Source organism: Musca domestica, unplaced genomic scaffold (assembly GCF_030504385.1).
Source record: "Musca domestica strain aabys unplaced genomic scaffold, Musca_domestica.polishedcontigs.V.1.1 13, whole genome shotgun sequence".
NCBI classification, from domain to species: Eukaryota; Metazoa; Arthropoda; class Insecta; order Diptera; family Muscidae; genus Musca; species Musca domestica.
Genome location: NW_026712172.1, coordinates 5,294,921 through 5,310,667, shown reverse-complemented (window position 1 = coordinate 5,310,667; position 15,747 = coordinate 5,294,921). Strand labels below are relative to the sequence as shown.

The window sequence follows — 15,747 nt, the reverse complement described above, 5'->3', positions numbered from 1 at the left end:
CGATCACCTTAAGCAAGCGCTTCGCCGGGAATGGTCCAAAATACCGCAGAACAACATTCGGGCAGCGTGTGACGGTTTCATTGGCCGTTTGAAGTCCATAATTCGTGCCAAAGGTTACCAATTCGAACAAATCTAAACTTGTTCTAAACTTTGATGCTATTTCCGACATTTGTGACTTTCATTCAATAAAATTAAAAAAAATGTAAAGTTTAGGGCGTTTGACTTTTTTGCAGTTTTTTTTTATCTAGCCTATCTAGTTTTTTTTATTTAGCCTATGACAGAAAATTGTCTGCGCAGGTCCACGTCCTCGTATAGCACCCACATAACGGTACCTCCCGATATTCGATATTTTAATAATTTTAGCGGTATTATTCACGGGAATTGTTTCAAATTTTGTATTTGAGGTTCGTAATAGACACTACAGCCTAAGACAGAAAATTGTCTGTGCAGGTCCACTTTCTGGTATAGCCCCCATATAATGGTACCTCCCTATATTCGGTATTTTGATGATTTTAGCTACATTATTCACCGATTTTTTTTCAAGTTTCGCATTTGAATATTGTAATGGTTTATGAAAAGAGTTTTCTATGGATGTCCACGTCGTCGTATAGACCCAAATATAACGGCAACATTCGGTATTTTTAAGATTTTAACAAAATTTTTAACGGATTTTATTTTTTTTAATTGCCAACTCGATCCAAATGGTGGAGAGTATTCAAAGTTCGGCAGTTTTCTACTTGTTTTAATTGAAATTGGTTAAAATACAGAAATAGCAGTTCGGTTCGTAACCGGTAAATAAAGAAAATATAACGAGAAAGATAATATAGGTTAAACAAATGGTCATAAACATCACAAAAATACCTCCAAGAAAATTACTGGAAATCACTTCAAATGTTAGTTCCATACGATTTCAAACTAACCGCATTTAACAACGTTCAGAGTTGGCAAGATTTTCTACACACGAGCTCTCAACGTAAACGCTTACTTTTAGCGCATAGACCAGTTAAATATGCATATTGGTGTTGTGTACCCTATAACCGGTCAACCCAAACTATTGTCCTTTCCTTGCTGTCTTTTAAATTGTATCTACTTTCAAAAAGAAGTCGCGTCATCTCTAGATTAATAAAACACAACATTTCACCCATTGACAATAAAATAAACGTCTTACAGACGTTTCCGCCCAACAAATACCCCATACTTTCACACATGCACAATAATCATTCATTATCATCCGTATGTAGGCATAAATGGTGCTGGTAATGCGATATTGTATTAATTGTCTACGAAATTGTCTTAATTGTCCATCATTAGCCTACTCGCTGGCATTGTCGGATTTGTAGATGGATGGTTGGTTGGTTGTCTGGATGTTGTCGTCTCAGCCGTCGATTTTACATCGAGGCGAGTCTTATCAGAATCTATGTTTGTTTGATGATTTGCCACATCGATCCAATGCAACAGCCAGCATTCTTATCGCAGTACGGAAGACGGGCAAGCGAGCCAACGCAATGATGAGCACATACATATGTTTGTATGTGCATTCATCCAACCATGTGATTGTTACTCTTTACTTGCTGGGCAGAAGACAGATTTACGAGTAAAGAAGTGAGTGCGTGCGTGCGTGTGTGCATCCAAGGCAGTAGAGCGGCAACTACAATAACAACGAAGAGTCAGCTGAACGCAACAAGTGTAATATCATGCCGATAGACAAAGATAGCTGCACACACACACGCATCCACACGTTTTGTTATGGCCTTATGAATGGATAAATGGCTGCGCCAAGTTCGGTGAGGTGTTGGGGATTCTATTCTTATCCAAATCTCTTACCAATTCACAACAGGTTCTCATAGTTTGATATACATATAGGGTTGTCGATTTTTAAGTATTTGCATAATGCAGGGGATGTTCGTATAGATGTAATATAACATTCACTTTAGAACCCTTTAACGGAAAATGCATTTAATTGCCCACAGTGGAGAGAATTGCGTCAAATATCACAATGGGAAATTAGAAATTGGTTGGCACTTTTGGGTAGTTTTTATACAATACTAGCTGGCCCGGTCCGCGTTGCCGGCCCGTAGTTTTTGTCTATTATGCATATATGTCAAAGCATAATTATTCACAGATATGACTGATATAAGTGTTCACGTACTGGTCGATTAATTTTTAAATTTTAGTCAAATAAGTCTAAAATTTGTAGATATGTTGAAATTTTTGTGTAAGATTTGAAATATGGTAAAATCAGGAGGTACCTTTATATGGGCCCTACTCCGAAACATCGACCTACATTGAAAACTTGTTCTACCCCTTATAATCAAAGATGACAAATAGAGGCCAAACAAAAACAAAAATATAGCAGAAAAACATAGCATGTCAAACTGAAAAAAAAAAAATTCACGTGATTTAAATAAGTAAAAATAGTTTTATTCAACTCATAATTGAGGGCAGACTGATTTCAGAATTGTCAAATATAATTACTATTATACACCCATTACCGTAAGATGGGAACTAAATTTAATTGTCATTTAAATTGTAAATTGGATACACCATAAAGTCTATATTTTCATCATAGTATAATTCAATGACGATTCAACAAAAATTCGGTCCCGTGCTACTTTCTTATATTTGTAATTTGTTCATGTTTTCACAATTTATTTCATATAGATGTACATCCCAAATTTACGTTCCCAACCAATAGAATACAAAATTTTCTTTTCTGACCACACATTAGATGTGAAAGTGGACTTGGGGATACTCCAATGTGTGGACTTTACTTACGTATGTGGCAATTATCTGTATGATGGCTCCTTACCCCAGGGTAGCATAAATACATTTTTTAGCCTAATCAATTGATGAATGTGGTCAAGACCAATATGGGCCCTACTCCGAAAATTTCAAATTTTATACGAAGAGGTTCTCTACCCCCTTAGAAACAAAGATGCCAAATAAGTGCCAAAATATGAAAAAAGTGACCAAGACACCAAAAATAGTTTAAATCATACGATGGTTATATAAATATGAAATCGGGTTGTACCCTTATCCGTGAGTTATGATCGATATCATGACCTGCAAAAGCGATTAAAGGTATCTTCAATGTTTGGGAAGAATTTCTGGAAGGATAGAAATCCTTTTCTTACTAAAAGTCCCATTCGCTCTACTATTTTGCACCCTTTAAATTTGACTTTTTATTGATTGTACTCCCAAAGAATTTTGCATTTTGAGCTCTCATTGGACGGATTATTGTCACATGAAAGAAGTAGGTCAACGCTTTGAAATGAGCCCCATTACTCTTTTTCGGTCATTTTTGTTTGTTTAAATGTGTGCGCATCTTCCAGCTGAAGCACGATGTAGGCCCTGGAGTTTAAAGGTAGATGTCAGTTAATATCGTATTTCGCACTTATTTCATCTTTTTTTTGTTCACAAAAAATCCACTGAATTCAATATGATATTACAAATTGAGAAAAATTGACAAAAGAAGAATAACAAATTGAAAAAATCTTCAACTTGTTCGCTTTTTCTTACAACAAATGTTTAAAGATCCTTACAAAGCTTGTCAATAGAATGTACTATTATTTTAAAATTCGATTCCATTGAATTTTTTTTTTTTCGATTTTTTCCCGATTTGAAAATTTTTGCAATGAGATCTCTTTTTTCGTGATTTTTTAGCAATTTTGAAAAAGTAATTATCTTTTAACTTTGGCGTGATCGCGTTAAATTATTTCGATATTATCTATTCCGTCTCGCCACCACATAATTCGGTACTACACTTCCATGTAACCCGCCATCAATTTCAGTTCTCAAGAAATCAAGTCAATTAAATAAATTGGTATTAATATTCGAATTCAAAAATAAAATATAAAAAGCACTACAAATGTACATTAGAAAAAAAGTAAGTCAAAATGAAAAAAAAACATGCAAAATAAAACATTACTATTGTACATTTCAAAAGTCAAAATGAAAATGTTAATATATCACATTTTTACGTGATTTTTTTGTATATTATCCCTTTCGGATAGGAGACAATTCCGAATTTGTATGAATCATTAAAATCAGTTCAGCGGTTCTTAAGTTATAAACGTAGTAACTAACACAACTTTCTTTTATATTTATACAATATAGGGCTACCTAATATCCGACGTGGCATATAAAATACTCGCCTTTCTCGTTATGGTTATGGTACTGCCGTATTAAGCAAAAACACAAGTGTTATATTTTAATGCAAAGAAAACTATAAAAAAGAACAAACTTTTCCAAATATAGCCCTTTCCACTATTAAATGTACACATTTTTCTTATTATTTGTTTTTTTTATGAAACAAATAAGAGAAAAATAAGCGCTGTCAAAATTGAATTTGTCCAACTTCTAAATTTTGTACGCCCGGGGTATTTTTGTAACATTCATATAAATGATTTACACATAGAGGTTGGCCATAAAACTTTTTATTTCTGTATGTCAATCGATTATTATACGGATATTTGAAGGAAAATAATCGATGATTTCCAATCAATCGATTACTCGTGCTATCACTAGCTCTCACTGCGCTTTTATGAAAGTTTGCATAATCAAGTCGAAAAGTGGCGCCCTATTTCTTCGAAAGCCTCACGGATTCAAACTTTGAGATTTTAACCAATCTCAATAGTTTTTATTTTTAAATTTGAATTTTGGCTCGATTAAACTAATAAATTCGGTGGAAACAATTGGATATCGTAGGTGATAATAAAAGCGCGCTTATAATATTGACCTTTGATTTATACCCTCTACCATTCTATGGAGGGTATATTAGCTTTGTCTTTCCGTTTGTAACGAAATATTCATAACAGACCCTACAAAGCAAATATATTCTGGAACAGCGCAAAATTCTAAAACGAATCCGGCTGTCTGGCTGTTGTAATCACGCTATCTTTCGAAAGAATTGAGCTAGAAGGCTAAAATTTTGCATACATGCATAGTTTACCAGTGGGCAGCTTCGTACTTCGCACATCTTCGTATAGCCCCCACATAACGGTACCTCCTGATATTCGGTATTTCCATGATTTTAGCGGAATTATTACAAATTTCTTATTTGAAGTTCGTAATGGGCACTACAGCCTACGACAAAAATGTTTGTATGCAGGCCCACATCTTCGTATATCTCCCTTCTTACGGTACATCCCGATAGTCGGTATTTTGATGATTTCAGCTACATTATTAATCAGAATCGTTTCAAATTTCGTATTGGAAGATCTTAATGTGTACTACAACCTGTGGCAAAAAATTTCGTATGCAGATCCACGTCTTCGTATAGCCCCCATATGACGGTATCTCCCGATACTCGGTATTTTCATGATTTTCGCGGCATTATTCACCGGAATTGTAACAAATTTCGTATTTAAAGTTCACAATGGGTATTACAGCCTATGACAATAAATTTCGTATGCAGGTTCACGTCTTCGTATAGACCCCATATAACGGTACATCCCAATATTTGGTATTTTGATGATTTTAGCGCCATTATTCACCGGAATTGTTTTAAATTTCGTATTTAATGGGAACTACAGTCTGTGACAAAAAATTGTCTATGCATGTCCAGGTCTTCGTATAGGCCCCATATATCAGTACCTCTCTATATTCGGTATTTTGACGATTTTAGGTACAATACTCACCGAAATTGTTTGAGATGTCGTATTTGAAGTTCGTTATGGATGCTACAGCCTGTGGCAGAGAGTTGTCTATGCAGATTCAGGTAGTGGACCGATATACTGTATTTTGACGATTTTAGCTACATTATTCACCGTTTATTTCACGTTTCGAATTTGAATATGGTAATGGCTTATGACAGACAATGCTTATGTAGCTCCACGTCGTATAGACCCCAATATAACGGCTATATTCGGTATTTTTAAAATTTTAACAGAACTTTTAACGGATTTTATTTTTTGAAAATTTCTAAATTCGTTCCAAATGGTGGAGGGTATTCAAAGTTCGGCCTGGCCGAAAAATAATTGTGTTTTGACTTTATTTGCATTTCACATCACCATACATTGAAAGAAAAATGCTTCGTTGTATCAATGAACCGGTTTCGTTGATTTTTTTCATTGATGCAATGAAAATCTACATTAATATAATAAATTTTTTGTTCATGCAATGAAAACTTACGTTGCTTTTAAATTCAATGATTTTTGGTTTCATTGAATATATGAAGCGGATTTCATTAATGTTACAAAACTATTTATTTTTACAAAATTCAGAAAAAATGTGAATATAGAAATTATACATAATAGCGCTGTCTTATACAAACAAATACGCAACCATAGTATTTACAATTAGTGGGAAAATTGTGATAATTGTTATATTTAAATTTAATGAAGCAGTTTCATGAAATGGATAAAACGTTACGTTATGGAGTTTTTTCTTAAACCAAACAAATGATACATGGAAAATTTCATATTAATTTGACAATAAAGGCGATCTGCATTTTGTTCATAAAAATACATGGGCAGACGTTCAGACTTGCTGACATGCATAAACCGACTCAGAACGTGATTTTATAAAGATCATCCAAAAAAGTAGGGTTTATCTCGCGTAAGTCTACCTGTTACAAACAAATGCACAACGACAAATTACCCTCTACCACATTGTGGTGTAGGTATTAAGAAGTAAAAAAAAAACAAAGTTTGGCCGAACCGAGCTTTTAATACCCTCCACCATTTTCATTTCTCTGAATCAATGAATAATTTTCATTATATTAATGGACAATTTCGTTAATTTTACATTAATGAAACTCAATGAAACTTTTTTCATTTATTCAATGAACCTGTACGTTGGTTCAAAGTCAATAACAAATTTCATTGACGGAACGTAGGATTTCATTTATGGTATGAAGCGTTTTCTTTCAGTGTATGTCATTTGACAGCAAACATGGTTGACAAATGGGCTTACTGGCCGATCATATATAGAAAACATTATATTTTTTTTATTTGGCATTTATTTTCTTATACAAGTTTTCTTTTCTAATTTTCATAGAATAAATAATAAATGAATGAATAAATTCCGATAATGTATGTGTCGAGTGTGATGAAATTGACAAACTACACATAAAGGACCACTGGCATCGGACATTTAAGATACATGTTTAATCTATGAAAACTTCTTTGCCGACCCCTTTGCTTCATTTCTTTGGTCTGCATAAAAAACGCAGTGCTATTTTCATATAGTTTTATTGAAAAATATCCAGTTGAAGAATAAAAGAGACCCTAATTGGACACCCGTAGTCGTAGCGCTGTAATCCATTTACCCGGATATCTACCAACGACCATTGTTAATTAAAGAGGGTAATCGATGAAAACCCCTTACAATTATGACAAACTCTTATGTTGGCAATACTTCTCAGCATTTTACACATTCTCACGATCAATTAACAATAACATTCATGCAATTATAAATTATTTACCCCCATACATACATATGTATACCGCTATACAACACTTATATGAATTTCCTATAAAAGATGCTGAGTGTATTTTTTTTTTTTTGAAACTTGACAAATGTTTTTGCCGTTTTAGCTGTGACTTTAGGTTGGCCTCTTTATATGGGAGAAATGTGGAGAGTGAGAGAGAGAGATGGAATGGGGACAGAGAATGTGAGCAAGTGTAGTTCGTTCAAAAGAGAAGCTAAGATGCATACAGGTGAAGGGGGCTGTCGAGGCCGCTGCGTTGTACAATTTCCAGGTAAAAACACAAATATATTAACTCGATTAAAACGGTGATTCAACATTAAATATTGTTTGGAACATCATTTAAATTCTGTGATACTGAACTGAGTCAAATGACTGTCGGAATGGCTGAATGAATGACTGACTGACTGACTGGACAGACAGACACCGCTGGCATCAGATGACTAATAAAGAGTGTTGAGGAAACACTTGCTTTGTTGATGATATTATATCGTTTTGTTATTGTTGTTGCATGGGATGGTGTTATTGTAAGGTAAGTTAGGTATATTAAGGTAGAAATGTATGCATTTGTTGTTGTAGTTTGTTTGTAGAGATTTGCGTTGCTTTATTTATTTACCTTTTAGATATATGTGTGTAGGTATGTCTACTTGTTTGTTTCTCTATTATTTATGTGTGTTTTAAAGGTATTCGATTAAATGCCTTGAATTCGATATGGTTGCTGCTGCTGTTGTTGTTGTTGTTTGTCGATGTTTGCTCCGTTTGTTTACTTTTCACATTTCACTCTTATGTGTCATGATTTATTGCCGGGCGAATTTCTTTCGGTGTTTTAGACATGCGAGTGTTTGGCGTGGTGTTATGTATATATCGTACAATTTGGTTCTTCAATATAAATAACAATAATAAATTATTGAATTTATTTGTTTTCGATTTAAATTCGATCTCCAATCAAATCACAAGAACAAAACAAAACTTCTATAGAAATTTGTATCAATGATCACGTACATACGTACGTACCCCGGAGCCCGTTTGATAAGGTTACACGCCACTTTGTATCGAATACGAAATCGAATGATAGGAATGTTTATTTGCTTCCGAACTTTTTAGCCAAGTATTCACGAGTAACAGTTTTAGCTTGAGCTATTGTAATGACATCACTGAGTATGAATTTCCTCCATTGAATTGGAGGGGGCCAAGTCACTCCAAACAGATTTTATTCACAATTAATTCTGAGCACAAAACACCCCCAAAGCTCTGAGATTGTTTTGTTTATTCCCGACACAGACACACACACACGCGCGCACACATAAAGACAGCAAACACGCGCGATCACAGTTTACAAGAGAATATTGCAATTAATTATTAAAGATCGCGTTTACGTGACGACGTAGTGTAGGGATACGATCCTAATTTGGCGCAACGTAAATTGTTGTCAAGGAAATTTAAACAAATATTCTTTGATAGCGCAAGGCTTTTCTTTTGGATCTTGAACAGCTCACAATCGGAAAACTCCGTTTAAAGTACAACAAATTAATAAAATGAAAACACACACGCTTTGCTCACAACTGGCCAAATACTGAAAACACCACGATCGTCGCTTTCAATTTCTGTCATCCGGTCTTGGCCTTTGCCGATCGTCGATCGTTTGCTTCTGGCTCTGTCGATTGTTTATCAGCGAATGCTTAAGAGAACGGCCCGAGAGTCAATTCAAAGCGCGTTAAACACAATTCATTCCATTTTATGGTCGTTTTGCCATTATACAATACTTTACTTTAAAGCGAACCAAAACTTCGCGCCCTGTAAAGTAAAACGCAGCAGCAACAGCAGCGTGGATAACGAAGTTGGTGGGACACAGTTGTTTTATGAGCACGTACGTACGTACAGATTGACGGACGGACGAGCAGTGAACCGCCACACAAATGATTCCAACGACATACAGACGTAGCATATAACACGCAAAGAAACTCTGTTGAATGTTTTGGTCCGTTTTAGTTTGCTTAGTCTCACATAACCACAACAACAACAACAAGAACAACACCACCATCATCATCAACCACTCACTGATCTGTAGTTATTGTTTGTCATCACTGGCTGACAATCAATTCTGATATGACTAGCCCGCCGGGCGGACAGACGTTCGATCGGTCAGTCGCTCATTCTATGGCTTTTGTTGTTGGGCTGAAATATTTTTAATTAAACACATTAAATTTACACTCCCATTACCAACAAATGCAACAACAAAAACAAACAACCAATGGTGAAAACCTTACAGACCCTGCAACATGTAGATACTCTTTGCCGAGCCTAGCCTTTTGACGCCCTCCAATCAGTCCTGCATGCATTTCACTAACCCTCCGACACTTATTCTTTATCTCAATCGAATAATCGAAATTAAACAAACATGATATAGACGATACACGCACACACGTACGCACTCACTCGGGGCCCCTCCAAATCGTTAAATGAGAGCCCGTAGGAGAGATAACAGCCAAAAACAAATCGAATTGAAAAAAACAGATAATTACGTATTTGTCTGTTTCTCTCTGTTCTCTGTTTGTTTTGCCGGACAGGCGGGCCAACAAATCAACAGCATGGCTGGAATCTCTTGGTTTGTACCAGCAAAAAAGAAAAATCAACGTTTGTTTCATTTAATTGTTATATTTTTCGCTCTTTCTCTCCTCTCCTATAGCCTCCATTCTTTTTGGTTTGTATCTCTTCAGAAAATGAGAAATAACCTAAAATATTGTGAATGAAAATGTTGGTAGTTTTGTAAAATGATCACAGTGTTCGGGTAAAAGTCATGGAATTTTTACATGTCAATTTTTAGCAACTGAAGGTATGCATGGCTGGATATATCGGTCCGTCCGTCTGTTTTAATCCCGTTATAGTCAAAACGAATGAAGATAGGAAGCTAATATTTTGCACCGATCTGTCTTTTGTCCGCAAGCAGGGTTTTTGATGATTTTAGCTACATTTTTTTTAATGGAATTGACTGAAATTCTATACAAGGAGATCTTCGTAGCTACTTTACCCCTTGAAAAAGAATTGTATGTATGGGTACACGATATTGTATATCCCCCATATAACTCTACCTCCCGCTATTAGGTATTTTGATGATTTTAGCGACATTATTCACCGGAATCGTTTCAAATTTCGTATTTGAACTTCTTAATGGGTACTACAACCTATTTTCTATGCATGTCCACGTCTTAGCATAGCTCCCTCATAACGGCACCTCCCTCTATTCGATATTTTGATGATATTAGCGACATTGTTCGCCGGAATTGTTTCGAATTTCGTATTTCAAGTTCGGAATCGTATAGCCCCCATATAAAGGTTTTCATTTGAGCGGTATTTTTCGACGGATTTTTTTGACATTTTTCAAGTTCCTTCCGAATGGTGGAGGGTATAAATTTTTTTTTTACTTGTTTTTTTTTGCTATTCTCTTTTTATTTTGTGCGCTACTGGTATAGAATTGGTAATCTTCTGATTTTATGGTTTACCATACTACAAGCTGGTACGAAAATTAAGGGTTGTTTCAAATCTTACAGCTACACAGACGAATTATGGGCCTGATGGGTCAAATGGCCTGATGTTGAGGCAAAAAACCACAGGGACAAGGTTACAGAAGATAGGCACTGGATTCACACATTTGATTTAAAAAATGCAAGAACATTTTAGAAAAAAGAAACAACTTGAATCAGTTCTTGCAGTCTCCGCCTCATTCTACGAAACAGAAAGAAACCGAATGAAGTTTGTAATTTATGGACTCGAAACCCGCTGAATAGATTTTCTTGAAAATTTCACAGGGTACTACAACATCGCCTAAAAGTAACATAGGCTATATACATTTTTAAAATTCCACTTGGAACTGGAGATATATCATCAAAATGGGACGTACCCCCGAAAAATTTAAATTTTATATGCACATATCTATTGATCGATTACAGATACATTCTCCAAATTTGGAATGCGTAACGGAATTTAAATCGAAAATACATTTGCCAATTTATATTGTTCAGATTTGGGTATAGCTCCGATTTCGATCGATTTCGATATTACGCGATATGTATGTTCGATTCCAATGGAAGTTGGAATGTGTGGCGGGATTTTGATCAGAAAATAAATTAGTCAAATTATATTCAAATCGGTTCAGATTTGGATATAGCTCCCATATATTTTTTCGGCCGATTTTACATATTTGATGCACAAAACACGATACTTTTGTCCAATTCTAATGAAATTTGGCATGGGAGCCTAAATTTGTACACATATAAATTTGTCAAATTATATTGAAATCGGTTCAGATTTGGATATAGCTCCCATATATTTTTTTTGGAATGTGTGGCGGGATTTTGATCAGAAAATAAATTAGTCAAATTATATTCAAATCGGTTCAGATTTGGTTATAGCTCCCACATACATTTTCGGACAATTCTACATATTTGTGCACCCAACGACTATGTATGCTAGATATCAATGAAATTAGGACAGAGAGACGAAATCTGGTACCAAAAAAAAAAAAATTGCCAAATTATATTGAAGTCGGTTGAGGTTGAAATCGGTTCAGATTGTGATATGATTTTATTAAGAAGCATTGACCCACAACTCCTTTGCAATGGTATTAGGCTAACAGTACAATTTAATGCTACCTCGAATTCACTACTTGCAACAGAAATGCCAGTCTTCTTCAAAATATTGCAGTTTCCTGCACGCTTGGCGTTTGCTGTGAAATGCATAAATCCGAAGGACAAACCCTAGGTGTATGCGTGCCATGTTCCTGCTTTTCTCATGGTCAGCTGTTCCAGTCATATTTACGCGTTGGTAGGCTATTTGTTTATTTACGCATTAAAGTATTACATTTTTCTTTCAAAAAATTTGAATTTGTTTTATTTTATTTTTAAAGCAACATATATTCGTATAAAAAATTTTGAATGCACATAAAATCAAAAGGGGTAGCGAAGAGCACCGAGTTCAGCTGGTCTCATATAAAGTGAAGGAAGTAGTCGATATAGTCCACATCTGGCACCTCGTAATATTTATATCATATTTATTTAGGTTCGATACGAAATGGTCAATATTGGTCCATGGCTTCGGAACCTACTCCATAAAAGGTCAAAAGTTCAAATAATTAAAACAGAAGCCAAAATATATTTAAATAATCGAACATTGACTGGGGGTATACTTCTGTCGGCAAAATCGACTGATACTTTTTAACTTGTTTTCATATTTAATCAGCACATCTTCAAACATATCAACTTTTTTTTTTAAAATGGTCCTGGGCATACACGCAAAGCACCGCGTATATAATATTCAAATAGCCCCCAAGAAAAATGTCATTGTAGACAACATATTCTAATTGTAGGAAAATCTATTAGAAGAGATCATAGGAATGGATCCAAACGCAATTTAGTTTATCGAACATGAATTAGGCAGCTATGGTGTTGGCAGCCGCTCTTGTAGGAATTGTTGGAATGTTTGTGGTGTGTGTGTGTGCTTGCTGTTGAAGTGTATAATTTTTTTTTGTTTGGATCAACTCGAAAATATTCCGATCGCACGTTTAGCACGATTCTCTAGTGAATCTTGGTTGTTGTATTCGAAATGAAACAATAGCAACAAATATAATAAAAATGTATCGGCCATAGGACCACCAAAAACAATATCGAAAACGTAAACAAATCCAATTCAAAATTACCCGAAGTATTCGATCGGTTTGCCTTCTGTGCTCATGGGGAAAAATGGTGGGTGGGTGGAAGGAGGTGGGAAAATGAGGAGGTATGTATTTCTCACTCTTGCCTCATTGCTCCCATTGAGACTTCATCTGTTTTCGTTGTTTTTGTTCTTTTCAAAACTTTTTCACTTTTTAGTATAATTCAGATGTTTCGAGCGTTAATATACAAAAGTACCATTTTCCGATCGTAACGCCGCCGCGCTCGTTTCGGTATACTTATGTACTTACATAACACCCAACAACAACAGCAGCAGCAGCAGAAGCAAAAATTCCAAACTCACTTTCATTAATTCCTTGGATTTCTGGAATTTCGACAAAAGTCCCTAAATTTGCGGTCATAAAGTGTGGCGCGAAACAGATTGTGGTGTGCCGGTGGTGACATTCGGGTGAAATCAAATGGACTTCTTTAGAGTCAAAAACATACGTCACAGTGGTAATCGCGCTACAGATTCAATGTAATATATAACGATGCATCATCCAACGTGTAGCAACAATTCGAACGTCCACCCAGTCGTCGACGCCGAGTGACGAGCGAAAGAACAATCGATCCATCGACCAAAAAAAAATCGAACAGAAAAGCACGCACAAAGTTCAAAATTGGAAGAATTTCCCAATTTCTTGGTGGACTCATCGCACGCAGTCGGACGGATTAATAAACAAACTGGCCGTTCTTTTTTCTTTCTTTCTTTTTTTTTTTTTTTGATAAGATTTAATTTAGTAAGTCAATGAGTATTCGTCGTACAAACAAACATGAATATGTATGTATGTATGCGTTATTTAAATATATATGCGTGTGTGTATGTATATATGTTCATATTCCGCAACAATTCTACATAGCACAGAAGAAATAATAATAATAATAACAATAATAACAATATCTATTATATATCGAACATAAATCATGAAATTCCACAATTGGTGATTTTGAATGAGCAACAGAAAAATGCATTGGGACCAATGATCTTCGAAACAATTTTAATATTGGCATTAATTTAAGATACATGTAGAAATGTCAACAACGCGTTAAGAGACAAAAGGAAATGCCAGGGTTCAATAGCCAAAGTGTGTTTGTTTGTTTGATTGGAATTTTTTGTGAGATAAATAAAAAAATATGAACGCCATTTAGGTCATCAGTTTAGGGCCGTATGGATGTGATTAATCCAAGTTCATGAAAAATCTGTGGCGAAACATTTAGACATTCGACGCTTCTGTTTAGAAAACGATCATTGCAAAATCATCTAATCTTGCTTGCTTGTCGTAGAGATCAGTCCAGTCAACCACAAACGAAAAACCTAACCATATTACGAAAATAGGGAATAAAGGATACATAGAAGAAGTGTGCCTATTAGACCAAATTTCGAAAATGGTTGGATAAATACATACGTGTGTATGATAACCCAACAGAGGGAAAACACAGAAGAGAGCAACTTTGCTGGTAATATAAGGTCGGTCTGCTTACTTCTTCCCTAGGGTAGAAGTAAACAAGCAGCATCCCTGTACAAACCTGCTAGCAATCAAAACAAAACAATTAAGGTAAGAGCACACAAAACGCTTTTTTGGCTGACTTAAGTCATCGGCTGACTTCTTCGTAAAATAACATGGGAGAAAGAGTGTAAATAATGGACCAACATCGAACTTTCCAAAGTCAACCTAAAACTCATTTCTTCTTTTACAAAGAAGCCAGTCGACGACTTAAGTCAATCAAAAAAGCCTTTTATGTACTCTCTCCTCTCAACATTCACAATTAATAAAATTCGACCGGCCGAACTTTTAATACCCTCCGCCATTTGGAAGGAACTTGAAAAATATCAGTAAAATTCCGTCGAAAAATAGCGCTCAAATAAAAATGGGACTATACGAAGACTTGGACCTGCATAAGTAATTCTTTGTCATAAGCTGTAGTACCGATTCTGAACTTCAAATACGAAATTTGAAACAATACCGGTGAATCATGTTGCAAATATCATCAAAATGCCGAATAACAATTTACCGTCATAGATTGTACTACCCATTACGAAACTCATATACGAAATTTGAAACAATTCCGAATATCGAGAGATACCGTTTTATGGGGGGCTATACGAAAACGTTAACCGACATCGCCCATTCACAAGCTCACCTGCCTACTTGCAAAATACGCAAGTGCTCAAAAATTTTAGGCTTCTATCTCATTTCTTTCCAAATATAGCGTGGTCACAACAGACAGACACACGGGCATGACTAAATCGAGTTAGAATTTTACGCTGACCCAGAATATACTATATACTTTGTAGGCTCTAACATGAGAATTTCAAGGAGTTACAAACTGAATGACAATGTTAATATACCGTCCATAGAATGGAGGGGGTATAAAAACAGCAGAGATAGTAAAAGTGAGAATACATAAAACGATTTTTTTGACTGGCTTAAGTCATCGGCTGGGCCAAAATCGCACTAAGTCAATCTAAAACTCCTTTGTTCCTCTACGAAGAAACTAGCCGATGCTTTAAGCCAGTCAAAAAACCCTTTAAGTATTCGCAGCTTAAGGTGTTTTTTTCTCTTTGGCAAGAAAGCTGTAAACAGTCGTACCTCTGTATGAATCGGCTAGCAA

The 15,747-nt window shown here is 35.4% G+C and overlaps 2 protein-coding genes across 3 annotated transcripts in view; one reads left to right on the top strand and one right to left on the bottom strand.

Annotated features, from left to right (window-relative positions):
- LOC101888758 (G-protein coupled receptor moody) overlaps positions 1 to 9,331 on the bottom strand; it is a 35,661-nt gene extending 26,330 nt beyond the window's left edge. The window contains exon 1 of the mRNA XM_005179908.4: positions 8,046 to 9,331. The gene's annotated coding sequence lies outside the window, so the exon portion shown is untranslated. The remainder of the gene's footprint in view (positions 1 to 8,045) is intronic.
- Positions 7,815 to 15,747, top strand: part of LOC101888937 (G-protein coupled receptor moody) — a 40,662-nt gene continuing 32,729 nt past the window's right edge. Inside the window, exon 1 of one of the 2 annotated variants that reach the window (XM_059118554.1) lies at positions 7,815 to 7,961. In XM_059118554.1, the coding sequence (XP_058974537.1) occupies positions 7,909 to 7,961 (53 nt within the window). In that variant the 5' untranslated portion in view covers positions 7,815 to 7,908. Of the gene's footprint in view, positions 7,962 to 13,287; positions 13,875 to 15,747 lie in introns of those variants that run through there. The other variant, XM_005179909.4, reaches the window with a different exon arrangement.